The sequence below is a fragment of the Meriones unguiculatus genome, chromosome 21, assembly GCF_030254825.1.
Source record: "Meriones unguiculatus strain TT.TT164.6M chromosome 21, Bangor_MerUng_6.1, whole genome shotgun sequence".
Classification (NCBI taxonomy): domain Eukaryota; kingdom Metazoa; phylum Chordata; class Mammalia; order Rodentia; family Muridae; genus Meriones; species Meriones unguiculatus.
Genome location: NC_083368.1, coordinates 4119681 through 4134769, shown reverse-complemented (window position 1 = coordinate 4134769; position 15089 = coordinate 4119681). Strand labels below are relative to the sequence as shown.

Sequence of the window (15089 nt, the reverse complement as noted above, 5' to 3'; positions counted from 1 at the left end):
CTCTGGACAGAAATAAGGTTCCTCTCTCTTGACTTTCCAGCTAAGCCTGAGTGAACTTTCTGGAGGAGGTCTTCCAAACCTAGTGGGTTACACACCTCTAACTACCTTAGCAATACCCTGGAGCATCTTTTCTCCTAAGTTTTAAAATAAGTATAATAGCACTTTTGGGCATTAAAGCTGTTGTAGGAATGTAAAAAAGAAGAAACCTGTAGAGTCTGGAGAGACAGTTCAGTGGCTAAGAGTTCGGTTTCTCGCACCTATTGGGCAGTTTACAACCATCTGTAATTCCATCTCCAGGGGATCTGATGCCTCCATGGCCACCAGCACACACACATGCACAGAGTGACACACTCACACATGCACATGAATAAAAATAATAATATATTTTTCAAAGGAAGCCACCTGTAAGCACTCCAAAAGGCAGCTCTATTCTTCTATTTTCTCTGTATGTATTTAATCCTTATAGAACTGATGTCATTATAAATTATTTGTATTTGTACTTAAAGAACAAATTGTGTTTTTATCAAAGCATATTACTCCATTAGGGGCTTTTATACATGATATTGATTCACATGCTTGTAAGTATAGCTCTAAATAAAGTTCAGTCTGTTTTTCTTTCTTTCTTTTCTTTGTTTGTCATTTTATATACTAAGCAAACACTCTACTACTGGGCCATATTACATTATCAGCCCTTGACTATATTTGATTACATGCTTAGAATAATTTGAAGAACTGTGTGGGAAATGAAAATTATTCCTCTATCCTTTTAGATTCAGTCCTGGAAGCTGCAAATTTAACTGGAAAAAATTAACAGCATCAGATTTTATTAATCTGTTACCTAGGGAGTAATTTGTGTGTATAGGAATTCACAGAAAGTAAATGAAAAGGGGTGCTTAGATTCACTGTAATTAAAAAAGAAAAGAGGTTGAGACTTTAATGGGTAATAAATTGTGGGAAACAGTTATAAAGCACTTGCCATACATGAATGAGGCCCTAGGTCAAGTCCTAGTACTGCAAAAACAAAACAGAACAAAAAAGAAGCAGAAAGAAATAAAAAGATAAATTGTGTACGTTAATAACCTGAATCTCTGATTGGAACATTTAATCACTCATGAACACTAGAGTGCAAGGACTCAGGCCGCACTGAGGGGTATGAAATTTCAGCTGGAAACTTTGACAAACTTGTGCAGAATTTAAGAGAGCAAATAATTTAAGAGACCAAATAATTACCTTGGTTAAAGTGGTCAGGCCCTGGTTAAAGTTCTATTCTCTGTGTAAAGATTAGCTGGACACATCTCAGTTTCTTTTCCCTAGGCCATGCCCATCATTTTGAGTTGGGTTTCGGTTTGCTTTTGCTCAAACCTTGCCAGCCAAGTTGTATCCAGATAGTCACTATAATGCTGCAGCTGTGTTTTCACACATGTAGGACGAATATACTGTATTTGTTTCTTCCCAATGTTTAGGAAGACTTCAGGCTTGATTTAACAGACGCTATTAAATCTAGATAGCTCTTCATCTTCTTTCTTTCTTTTTTTTTTTTTTTTGAAGGCAACTACTGACTTAAACTCTACAAAGTTCATAATTTTACAGGAGTTTTTTTTTTTTTTTTAATTATTTGTTTTGTATCTAAAGAACCAATTCAGGCACTGGCTAATCTCCACGTTGACCTGGTGAGCTGTGGGAAGGCACATTCTCTGGCTGTCTGCCAAAAAGGAAGAGTCTTTGCTTGGGGAGCTGGTTCTGATGGGCAGCTGGGGATTGGAGAATTTAAGGAAATAAATTTTATGCCTATGTGAGTATTTCAATTCACTGTTTCTTCCGTATTTTTGGGTGCTAGGTACTCAAATGCCAAGACACAAAAGTGACTGTGACTAAGGTGTTCCTAAGCCTCAAGGGTTAAGATGTGGTGAGAGAAGTGGTCAGGAAATCATGTGTAGTAGATTAATTGAAGGAGAAAATAAGAATGAAGTGATATGTGATATTCCCAGTTTTACTTATTGTAATAGAATTATGGGAACTCACTTGGACTCCTCCAGTAAATAAATAAAGAAAAATATTACCTTCAGTACAAACCAACAAGGTACCAAGTATTCAGAAAGAAATCTTACTTGATTATCTTGTATCTGAGTAAAGCAGAGCCTCTTATATTAACCACACTTTATGTATTTCCCAAATATTTAAGCCCCTCTGTTGTAGACTACACATTAGCATTATGAAAAGGCCTAATGGGACACACCATACTCTTCCATTGAACCTCTAATATACATAGACCTTTACTGATACAGAGACAGGAGAATCAGAAGTTTAAGATCGTCCTCAGTTGCAAAGGGAGTCAGACCAGCCACGCCTATGTGAGGCGCTTTCTCACCCTCCTCCCCTCAAAAACCTTAAATCCTCCAAACAAGCAAACAAGCAAACAAATACAACACCCCCAACCGTAACCAAAAACAATGGATGCAATGCGATTTTGGCCCCGTGCTGTGTGTCAAAATGAAGAGATTCGATTAAGGAAGAGTATACAGCATAGAACTGTGGTCCTGTTCAGGCAGTCAGATGCCTTGTCAGCTTAGTGATGCATGTGGTTAGATGACTGAGAACCTGCGGCCCCGTACACTGTCCAGTGAAACTACAGCTATGGCGGTGGGATTAGCAGGGTTGGTGTGGGAAAGCAGCCTCTGTCTGACCTGATGAACAGATTCAAGAGGGGCGAGATAAGTGGGAAACCCCGATGCTGCTCTGTCTTCACATGGGAATGGAGATGGTCTGAGGCTCTTGGAGGCTGGGAGAGAAACCCTTCAAGTAGCTAAAATCATAAAAAAGAATGAGTGGAAAAAAAAAACAGTTTGGCATTTTGGGGTAATGGTATTATGGAAGCACAGGAGAATACAATTATTCCCTAAGATCTGATGTATTATCTAAAATACTTTTAAACATCTGTAATTTCTTTGATCACTGATTCTAAACAAGGTTTAACAGATTTTTGTGACGTACTTATTTATTATAGGAAAATAAAAGCTTTGGCGGACATAAAAATAATCCAAGTTTCCTGTGGACACTACCACTCTTTGGCATTATCAGAAGGTAAAGAATACTTTGGCGACCTCTGTCATTTGGAAATATTTTTAAAGAATGTTGTGGAGATTTTGATCAGGATTGCAGTGAACCTGTAAATTGCTTTTGGTATGATGACCATTTTCATAATATTATATCTACCTATTCATGAGCATGAGAGGCTTTTTAAAATTATCTGTTCTTTATTAATTACACTGTATTCAGTTTGTATCCCCCCATAAACCCCTCTCTCTTCCTCTCCTAATCCCACCCTCCCTTCCCCTTCTTCACGCATGCCCCTCCCCAAGTACACTGATAGGGGAGGTCCTTGAGAAGCTTTTTTTTTCTTCATTTTCCAATGTCTCCAATCTCTTCATTCAGAGATTTCAAGTTTTCATTGTTGAGGTTCTTCACCATTTTGGTTAGGATTATTCATAGATACTTATTTTCTTTGAGGCTATTGTAAATGGTCATATGCTGGTCTTTCTCAGATTGTTTATTGTTGATTTTTAGAAAGGCTACTAAGTTTTATAAATTGATCTTTTTTGTATAATACCATTTTGCTGAATTTACTGATTCTTTCTAGAAGTGTTCTGATGGAGTATTTGGAGTTTCTTATGTCTAATACCATCTCATCTGAAAATAACGATAATTTTGCTTCTTTTTATTTTTGTTTCTTTAATTTCCTTATATTGCCTTTTGCTCCAGATAGTGCTTAGAGCACTATATTGAAAGAGTGAGGACAGCAGACAGCCCTGCCTCATTCCTGATTTTAATGGCAGTGATTCAAGTTTTTCTCCATTTAATGTTTGTCATATATTAATTTTAAATTAATTCTATTAATTATTAATTTGAGTTAGGTATCCTCCAGTCCTACTCTCTTTAGGACTTTTATTATGAAAGTAAGTTGGATTTTTGTCAAAGGCATTTGCATTTATTGAGATGTTCATCTTATCTTTAAGTCTGTTTATATTACCTGGAGGCTTTTTATTATTGTTTCAATCTACTCATTTGTTGTGAGTCTGTTTAGGGTGTTGATTTCTTCTTGGTTCAACTTCGGTGGTTTGAATGAATCTAGAAATTTGTATATTTCTTATAGATTTTATAATTTCCCTATAATATTCTGAATTTCTTTGGCATGTATTGTAATGGTTCAATATTAATTTCTGATTCTGTTAATTTGGGACATGTCTTTGGGCTAAGGGTCTGTCAATTTTGTTTAACTCTCAAAGAACTGGCACTTAGATTAGTTAATAGTACTCTTTCGAGTTTCCAAAAGATAAGAGAGTAAAACAGTATCTACAGGTTAGTGTGAGGAATCAAGGACACCTATCCTTGGAATATCAATGTTAGATTAATTTCTCCCAGATATGGTGGAAGCAGCTGTCACAGCTGCTTCTGTGTAGACTACACCATGGTACTGAGATGCTATGGTTTGGCTTTCCTGTAGACATGGAGAAAAAGAAGCATAGTAATCAACGCCTACCATGAACCAGGTTGCTGACTTTAGGACAGTATCCAATAGCTTGGGCTAGAATGTTATTAGCTTGTTTATTCAGCCTGCGCCACACATTGGAGATACAGAGATAAGTAGACTATGGTGACTGACTTAGAAAAGTTGTTTGTAGATTAAGGTGGAGAAACCCACAAACAAACAGTAATGAAGCCCATTTGACCCAATAGAAGGACCAGTTGTAGAATGTCTATGATACCTAAAATTGTCAGTAAAATACAAATTCCAGTGAGTCAGTGGTCTAGAAACAAACAAATCTTTTAAGTGTCACATCTGGAAAAAAACAACAACATAGGGTCCTAGGAGAAGAAGAGGGAGGAAGGGTGGGATTGGGAGGGGATGAGGGAGGGGGCTACAGCAGGGATACAAAGTGAATAAACTGTAATTAATATAAAAAATAAATTAAAAAAAAACAGTACTCTTTCAGCTTAGGATTGCTTTGGCTTTCCAGGGTATTTTGTAGTTCCATAATGAATTTTAGAATGTTTGTTTGTTTCTTTCTGTTTCTGTGAAGAATGCTATGGAGATTTTTTGTTAATTAAATTTTTATTTTTTATATTAATTACAATTTATTTACTTTGTATCCCAGCTGTAGCCCCTCCCTCATTCTCTCCCAACCCCTTCCTCCCTCATCTCCTCTCTGCCCCTCTCTAAGTCTGCTGATAGGGGAGGACCTCCTCCCCTTCCATCTGACCCTAGCTTATCAGGTCTCACCAGGACTGGCTACAATGTCCTCCTCTGTGGACTAGCAAGGCTACTCCTCCCTCGTGGGTGGGAGGGGGGGAAGTCAAAGAGCTAGTCACTGAGTTAATGTCAGAGACAGATTATAACTGGAATTTTGTTGAGTGTGTAAGTGTCTTTTGATAAAAAACATTTCTTTTCACAGTATTAATTTTGTGTACCCATGACCATGAAAGGGCTTTCTATTTTCTTGTGTCTTCCTCAACCTTTTTCTTCAGGGTTTTAAATTTTTCATCATGTAAGTAGTTCACTTTCTTGGCTGGGCTTATTCTTAGATATGTTATTTTTCACTGAGACAATTGTAAATGTGATTATGTCAATGATCTCTTTGTCAGCAAGTTTGTTGTTTATATGGGAAGGCTGTTGAGTTTTTAAAGTTGATTTTATGTCCTACCATTTGCTGAAATTGTTGGTCATTTCTGAAAGCTTTCTGGTACAAATTTTGTGATTTTGTATGTATAATATCCTATGATATGAAATAGAAATAATTTCTTCTTCTTTTTCTACTTTCATTCCTCTCAATATTTTTCTTGTCTTATTGCTCTAGCTAGGGTTTTAAAATCTGTAGTGAAAGGAGTGGGGAGAGTGGCCTATCCTTTGGATAAAGTGAGATATTAACATTGTCTGTTATTATTAGGTTGCCGTTAATCTGTGTCTTTAATTTTGGTCCTACAGTTGCTATAAAATTGTGTGTACTAGAGTTTGGTACCTATATGTTTAGAATTCTAATATGTATTGGTTAACTGTTCTCTTGATTAAAATCAATAAAAGTTTTCTAATTTGTCTATCTTGAATCTTTATAATCTCTTTTGATTAGTTTTAGTTTGAAGTCTATTTTGTCAAATATTTGGATAGGAATGCTTGCTTAGTTCCTGGTCCCATTTGTTTGGAAGATATATATTTTTTTACATCTTCCTATTTTAGAGTTGTTCTTTTCCTTAAAGCCAAGGTTATTGTCTTGTAGAAAACAGAAGTATGGATTTTGTTTTAAATCCAGCCTCTCTAGTTTTTTAATTGGACAGTTAAGGCAATTAATAAAGTTACTATTTATAATTTATTTAATTTTTATCTTATGTGCATTAATGTGAAGGTGTCAGATCCCTTGGAATTGGTGTTACAGACAGTTCTGAGCTGCCTCGTGGGTGCTGGGAATTGAACCCGGGTCCTTTGGAAGAGCAGACAGTGCCATCTCTCCAGCCCCTCTAAGGTTATTATTTAAAGATGTGTGCTGATTGCAATCTTATTCTTTTTGTTTGTTGTCTGTGTTCTTATTCTTAGTTTAGTAATTATAGCTTCACTTTTCTCCTTCTTTAGTCTCTTGGTTATGCTTATTTCTATATTTAGGCTAAAATATTGCTTCCAGGGGCTGGAGAGATGGCTCAGTGCTTAGGAGCACTGTCTGCTCTTCAAAGGACCCGGGTTCAATTCCCAGCACCCTTATGGCAGCTCACAACTGTCTGTAACTCTAGTTCCAAGGGATCTGACACCTTTACACTAATGCACATAAAATAAAATTAAATAAATTATTAAAAAAATATTGCTTCCAGTACCCTTTGCAGGTCTGATTTTGTAGACAGATTCTTTTAGCATGCTTGTATCATGAAAAGTGTTTCTTTCTACTTCATATATTGCTGATGGTTTCACTGGGTATAGACATACACTTTTGCATTTGTGATCTTTTAAAAGTTGGATACATTGCTTCAAGCTCTTCTAGCTTTTACAGTTTTTATTGGGAAATTAGTTGTTATTATAATGGGGTTTCCTTTATGTTTTTTTCTCTCTTGTAACTTTCAATTCATTCCTTCTTTATATTTTCATGCTTTAACTATTGTATTCTATGAGAATTTTTTTTTGATCTTGTCTACTTAGTATTCTGCGTGTTTTTTGTATTTTTCTTGATATATTTTTCTTTTGCTTGAGGTTGTTTTCTTTTGTGATCACACTGAAGTTCTGGCCTATGGCACTCATCTGGGATTCATCTCCTTTGTCTAGCCTTACTTAGTTCCAAGATTTGGTTATTTTATGCTTTTTCACAGTTATGCCTGTTCCTTTTCTGAATTTTAATATGTGTTTCACATTCTTTGCTGTGCTGTGTAATTCTTCTATTTTAAGCCTTGATATTCTATCTTTTTACTTGGTCAGTTTATTTGGAAGCCTTTCCTCTGAGGTTTCTAAATAGGTTATTGAGATTTTTAAAACCCCATCTCCAATTCAGCTTGAGTTCTCTTCTGTACTGTTTTTGTCATTTCACTCATGTTTGTTTTTTTCTTGAACATCGGTCAGCATTTATTCCTCGTGTTCACTAAATTGTGTCATTTTTTTTTCTTTTTTTTCTTTTTTTGGTCATGGTGTTTTATTTTTATTTTTTATTTTTTATTTTTTTTATCAGTTACATTTTATTAACTCTGTATCCCAGCCGTGTCCCGATCCCTCATTCCCTCCCAGTCCCTCCCTCCCTCCCTCATCTCCACCGTGCCCCTTTCCAAGTCCACTGATTGGGGGGACCTCCTCCCCATTCATCTGATCCTGTTTTATCAGGTATCTACAGGACTGGCTGCAAAGCCCTCCTCTGTGGCCTAACAGGACTGCTCCTCCCTTGGGGGGTAGGGAGGCCAAAGAGCCAGTCATTGAGTTCCTGTCAGAAATAGTCCCTGTTCCCCTCACTTTGGGAAACCAATTGGTTACTGAGCTACCACAGGCTACATCCGAGCAGAGGTTCTAGGTTATATCCATACATGGTCCTTGGTTGAATGTCAGTCTCAGAAAAGACCCTGTGCCCAGATATATTTGGTCCTTGTGGAGCTCCTATCCTTTCCCCATCAGACTAACTCCCCTTCTTTCTTATGATTCCCTGCACTCTGCCAAAGGTTTGGTCATGAGTCTTTGCTTTGAAAACACTGCTAGTTAGAGTCTTTCAGATGCGCTCAGTAGACTCCTGTCATACGTTCAATGCACATCCCATCTGTCTTTCTAAACGAGGATTGATCATCTTGCCCCATGTCCGCTCAATTGATTATCTTTTTTAGGTGTATAGATTTCATTATGTTTATCATATCTTATAGGTCTATATAAGTGAGTATATCCCATGTTTGTCTTTCTCCTTCTGGGATATTTCACTCAGAATGATCTTTTCTAGATCCCACCATTTGCCTGAAAATTTCATGATTTCCTCCTTTTTGATTGCTGAGTAGTATTCCATTGTGTAAAAATACCACAATTTCTGTACCCATTCCTCCATTGATGGACATCTGGGTTGTTCCCAGGTTCTGGCTATTACAAATAAAGCTGCTATAAATATGGTTGAGCAAGTATCCCTTTTGTGTACTTGAACGAACTTTGGGTATATACCTAGCAGTGATATAGCTGGGTCTTGAGGAAGCACTATTCCTAATTGTCATCTTTTTTTAACTCCTTGAATTCTTTGGCAAAGTTTATGGTTGTTCTTTTTAAGTTCTGTGCTTCAGTGCCCATCTACGTAATGCTCAGTGAAGAACATTTGTATAGCACTAGTGGATTTTGGGGTGTAAATACTGTCTTGATCATTCATAGTTGTTTTCAAAAAGACAAGGGCACAAACCAACTTTTGTTGGTTGTGTTTCTGATGTGGACACAGTAGACTGTAAGGCTGGGCTCTAGTACAGGATATATGTGCTGGGCTTGACCTGGAGAATGTATGTGCATGGGTGACCAGGGTCAAGAAGGGTCATGTCAAAGCATGCAGGTGGGTTATTTGTGTCTCCTTATCACATGAAGGTCCTTGTTAGGAAAGAGTCCTAAACTGAAGAAGAGTGGCAGGGGATGCCAGAATCCCTGGCCAGTGCTTCAGGGTCACATGAGTTACAGCCTGGACTTAAATTTTTAAAATATCACTTTGGCCACCCTTGATAGAAAAGACTGTTGTGAGCAAGGGAGGAATGTGGGACACTAGTTTAAAGCTCTTAATTTCTCATGGTATCTTGGCTAAAGTGGTAACGTTGGGAAATGAGAAAAAGTTGAATTCTGTGTATATTTGACAGCAGGGGTGTGGGGATTTAGGATTTTCTAGCTTGAAGCATATAGAAAACACAAGTCAAGGCCAATTCCACGTATTTGGTGGTGGAACAGCTGTAAAAACACAGTTTCCTTTGCAAGTGAAAATGGACATTGTTTTGAAGAGACTCGAACTTGACAATGTGCCTTGCCTTTCATTTGAAAACTTTAGTCTCATTTCTTCCTTTATCTTTGTTTTATTAATTTTTGAAGGCTTGTTAAATTAAGTACAACACAAAGAGTAGGAAAAAATAGTGCGTTTGCAACACCATGAGTGAACTTATGGGATATTATAGTAGTAACTTAAGCCAAACATAAAAAGACAAATGCTGCCTATTTCTCTTATGTGTAAAATCAGGACACCAGACTCATAGAAACAGAGTAGAGTGGTGGCTGCCAGGAACATATAGTTAGGGGAAAGGAAGAAGCTTCAAAGACTATAAACTCACCTATAGGATGAAGGAGCTCTGGAACTCTGTTGTCCTACAATGTAACTATTGTTTATAATAATGCTTTGTATATTTGACACTTATTAAGAAAGCAGAGCTTTGTTTTGTTTCACTTTCCTGTCTGCTTATTTATTTGGAATTGGCCATTGAACCCAAGAATAGTAAATAGTCTGAGCACACGCTAGAGATACAGCCTCAGCCCTACAAGCAGAATTAGGAAAAACAAAACAAAAAACAGCAACAACAAAACTACCTGTGTAAGTCAATTTAATTAGCTAATTCTGGCATTTGTTTTACAGTGTATATGCATATTAGAATATTGCTTCATCTTTCAAATATGTATAAGTTTTCTTTGTCAAGTGTATCTCAGTAAAACCAAAACAAAATGTGGTACTGAGGTGACAGGTTTTACTGTGTTCTTCATTTTTGTAGATAGCCAAGTATTTTCATGGGGAAATAACAGTCAAGGTCAGCTGGGCCTGGGGAAGAAGTTCTGTTCCCAAGCCAGCCCACAGAAGGTGAAGTCCCTGGAGGGGATCCCATTGGCTCAAGTGGCTGCAGGTGGCACTCACAGCTTTGCTCTGTCTCTCATGGGGACTTCATTTGGCTGGGGAAGCAACAGTGCTGGGCAGTTGGCCCTCAGTGAAAAAAATATTGAGGGTAAGAATATTTTTTATATTTATGAGTTGTTATTCTTTTGCAGCTGGAAAACTGGCCTGCCACAGGGCATAACAATGTAGTTCCCAAACTCTGTCTCATTAGCATTACCTGGAAAACTGTATCAGCTTTTCCTTGCTTCTGGAATAATATCACAAAACTTACCAACTTTAAACAATACACTTTTTATCTAAAGTCAGGAGTTCACTCCTAGGTCTCACCCAGCAGGTTGGCCTTGCTTTTTGAAGGTTCTGTGTTAGAATCCATTTTCTTGTTTTTTCTAGCTTCTATAGGACTCTAACTTTACCAGGACTATCCCTGTTTCTGCAAACCTGTGGTGGTAGATTAAAACTTTTAAAAATCGTGCTATGATAACACTGGTCCTTTTGCCTCCAGCTTCCTCAGTTAAAGGAGTAACACAGGGCCCACTTGGATCATCCAGGCTAACCTCCCTAGTTTAAGGCCAATTGGTTAACATTTTTAATTCTACTGCTTCCTTATTGCCACTTTACCAGGTCACCTATCATATTTACAAGCTCTGGCCTTGGCTCTGGCCATTTGTCTACCATAGGATGCCTTTAAAGCTCTTGATGTCCAGGTCAAGCCCCATGGAAATTAGAGCACAGAATCCTGTGCTGTGAGTGACAGGATTCAACCATTGTTACATATTCCCATGTCATTTTCATGTGCAAGCTTTGAGAATCACTGATTAAACTGATAGTGTTAGAGGAAATGCTAGCTCACATGTTTAAAAAAAGTTTCTGAGCAAGTGTCTCTCTTTGTTCCTCTAAAACACATTAAAATTTATTAAAATTTAAAACTACATTAAAATGCATTAAGAAGTCTTCTTCAAGAACTCCAGTCCCTTCTGTCCATTTCACTTCATTTGGCTGGTATATATTTCAGCACCTACTGTGTGGCAGGACAATGGCCAGCACTTACAATCCATCTAACCCTCTTAAGGTAGGTTCTCTTATTCTCTGTGTCACTAACACAGGCATTTACTATATGCATCAGAAATGAATACAAATTATGAAAACATTTTGGGAGATTGGTACTGGAGCTTAGTACTGAAGCTTAGTACTCCAGGACAATTGCTTCAGATGTTCTAGAAGGTTAAAGGTTTCCAGAAATGAGAATTAGAGTGCATAGCTTCCCCTCAGCATATTTTTTCTTTTAATACTTCTGAATGTTCACTTTCAAAATTATATTGACAGAAATCATAAAAATTATAAAAACGTAAAGATAAGAAAATCTGAGACTATCTTCCCACACTCGCCAGAGTCTCACTTTGTAGCCCAAGCTCTTCTTGAACTTACAAACCCCTCCCTGAGTCATTTTCTTATATTCTAGAAAGTCTACTTTCTTTCAACAGTGAACATCTACAAGCCTCACTCAATCGGAGCTCTGAAGAATCTGGGCGTGGTTTATATTAGCTGTGGTCATGAGCACACTGCAGTGCTTACCCAGGTAACTCAAAATGTGCTTCTCCTTTTCAGATGTTGGAGAATTATTGATAAGAGATATGTGTTGTTTACTGTTGACAGTAAGCGATCTGAGTGTCCAGGTTACTGTAACAAAACCTCACCAACCATGCAGCTTAGAGATACCAGAAGTATAATTCTCATAGCTCTAGAAGCCACAGCATCCTAGAGATTTACATATGATGATAGGTGGCTTTCTGACTCCCAGGTTATAGTTTTTGCTGTGTTCTCACATAATAGAAGGGGTCGGAGTGTTCTTCTTGAGTCTTTTTTTTAATATATAAGAAAAATAACTTCATTAATGATGGATTTACCCTCATGAATTAATCATATACCAAAGGTCCAATTCTATCTCCTGATAACACTATATTATAAATTGGGTTTTGTTGTAAAGATTTATTTTGTGGATGTCAGTGTTTTGTCTGCATGTATGTCTGAGCATCGCATATACACAGTGTTTAAGTAGGGCCAGATTCACTGGAACCGACATTACCAAGCTGTTAGGCTCCATATGGATGCCAGGAACAGACCTTAGACCCTCTGCAGAAGCAACAAATGCTCTTATCTGCTGAGCCATTGCTCCCGAACCCAGAAGTTAAGATTTTCATAAACGAATTTTACAAGAACACCAACATTCAAATATGACATCAGATGAATTTCAATATCTAAAAATGCCTATCTAATATACAAATATCTAAAGTGGAAAACTAAATAGAAATCAGGAGATGTCTCAATAGAAGTTAATAGAAGTTAATGTAGGAGCTAATCTTTCAGGCAATTATTCATTGGCAAAATTGGTCTATAAAAATTTTGTTTTATAATTTTTTTTTTAAATTTTATTAATTACACTTTATTCATTTTGTATCTCCCCATAAGCCCCTTCCTCCTCCCCTCCCGATCCCACCCTCCCTCCCCTTTCTGCATGCATGCCACTCCCCAAGTCCACTGTTAGGGGAGGTTCTCCTCTCCTTTCTCATCTTAGTCTATCAGTTCACATCAAAAGTGGCTGCATTGTCCTCTACTGTGGCCTGGTAAGGCTGCTCCCCCTTCTGGGGGAGGTGATCAAAGAGCAGGCCAATCAGATTATGTCAGAGGCAGTCCCTCTTCCCATTACTAGGTAACCCAATTGGACTCTGAACTGCCCTGGGCTACATCTGTGCAGGGGTTCTGGGTTATCTCCATGAATAGTCCTTGGTTGGAGTATGAGTCTCTGGGAAGTTCCCTGTGTTCAAATTATCTTGTTCTGTTGCTCTCCTTGTGGAGACCTTGTCCTCTCCAGCTCTTACTAGTTCCCACTTCTTACATAAAATTCCATTCACTCTGCCCAACAGTTGACCATCAGGCTCAGCATCTGTTTTGATAGTCTGCAGGGCAGAGGCTTTCAGAGGCCCTCTGTGTTAGGTTCCTAGTTTGTTTCCTGTTTTCTTCTTCTGGCTTTCAGAAGCCCTCTGTAGAAGGTTCCTAGGTTGTTTCCTGTTTTCTTCTTCTTCTGATGTCCATCCTCTTTGCCTTTCAGGATGGGGATTGAGCATTTTAGTTAGGGTCTTCTCTCTTGCTTAGTTTCTTTAGATGCACAGATTTTAGTGGGTTTGTCCTATGTTGTATGTCTATATGAGTGAGTATATACCATGTGTGTCTTTTTGCTTCTGGGACAACTCACTCAGGATGATCCTTTCCAGGTCCCACCATTTACCTGCAAATTTCATGATTTCCTTATTTTTCATTGCTGAGTAATACTCCATTGTATAGATATACCACAGTTTCTGCATCCATTCTTCAGTTGAAGGGCATCTGGGCTGTTTCCAGCTTCTGGCTATTACAAATAAAGCTGCTACAAACAAATGTCCTTTTTGTGTACTTGAGCCTCTTTTGGATATATGCCTAAGAGTGGTATAGCTGAATCTTGAGGAAGCGCTATTCCTAGTTGTCTGAGAAAGCGCCAGATTGATTTCCAGAGTGGTTGTACAAGTTTACATTCCCACCAGCAGTCGAGAAGGGTTCCCCTTTCTCCACAACCTCTCCAGCATGTGTTGTCACTTGAGTTTTTGATCTTGGCCATTTTGATGGGTGTAAGGTGAAATCTCAGGGGTGTTTTGATTTGCATTTCCCTTATGGCTAATGAGGTTGAGCATTTCTTTACATGCTTCTCTGCCATTCGATATTCCTCTGCAGAGAATTCTCTGTTTAGCTCTGTTCCCCATTTTTTAAGTGGATTACTTTGTTTGCTGCTTTTCAGCTTCTTTAGTTCTTTATATATATTGGCTATGAGTCCTCTATCAGATAAAGGGTTGGTGAAGGTTCTTTTCCAATCTGTAGGCAGTTGATTTGTTTTGATGACGGTGTCCTTTACTTTGCAGAAGCTTTTCAGTTTCATGAGGTCCCATTTATTGATTGTTGCTCTTAGAGCCTGTGCTGTTGGTGTTCTGTTCAGGAAGTTTTCCCCTGTACCAATGAGTTCTAGGGTATTCCCCACTTTTTTTTCAAGCCGATTTAATGTGTCTGGTTTTATGTTGAGGTCTTTGATCCACTTGGACTTCAGTTTTGTGCAGGGTGATAAGTATAGATCTATTTTCATTTTCTACATGTAGACATCCAGTTGGACCAGCACCATTTGTTGAAGATGCTATCTTTTTTCCATTGTATGGTTTTGGCGTCTTTGTCAAAGATCAGGTGTCCATAAGTGTGTGGGTTTATTTCTGGGTCCTCTGTTCGGTTCCATTGATCCACCATTCTGTTTCTATTCCAGTACCATGCAGTTTTTAAAACTGTTGCTCTATAGTACAACTTAAGATCAGGGATGGAGATACCTCCAGAAGATCTTTTATTGTAGAGGATTGTTTTAGCAATTCTGGGTTTCTTGTTATTCCATATGAAGTTGAGAATTTTTCTTTCCAGGTCTGTAAAGAATTGTGTTGGTAATTTGATGGGCATTGCATTGAATCTGTAGATTGCTTTTGGTAAGATGGCCATTTTTACTATGTTAATCCTGCCAAGCCATGAGCATGGGAGATCGTGCCATCTTCTCATATCTTATACTAATTCTTTCTTCAGAGACTTGAAATTTTTTTCATACAAGTCTTTGACTTCCTTGGTTAGGGTTACTCCGAGGTACCTTATGTCATTTGTGGCTATTGTGAAGGGTGTTGTTTCCCTAATTTCTTTCTT

The 15089-nt window shown here is 37.9% G+C and overlaps 1 protein-coding gene across 5 annotated transcripts in view; it reads left to right on the top strand.

The window, feature by feature from the left end:
• Herc6 (HECT and RLD domain containing E3 ubiquitin protein ligase family member 6) overlaps nt 1-15089 on the top strand; it is a 104743-nt gene that overhangs the window by 503 nt on the left and 89151 nt on the right. For 4 of the 5 annotated variants that reach the window (XM_060374152.1, XM_060374154.1, XM_060374153.1 and 1 more), the window contains exons 2-5: nt 1633-1792; nt 3005-3081; nt 10216-10443; nt 11816-11910. In XM_060374152.1, coding sequence (XP_060230135.1) covers nt 1633-1792; nt 3005-3081; nt 10216-10443; nt 11816-11910 — 560 coding nt within the window. The remainder of the gene's footprint in view (nt 1-1632; nt 1793-3004; nt 3082-10215; nt 10444-11815; nt 11911-15089) is intronic. The other variant, XM_060374155.1, reaches the window with a different exon arrangement.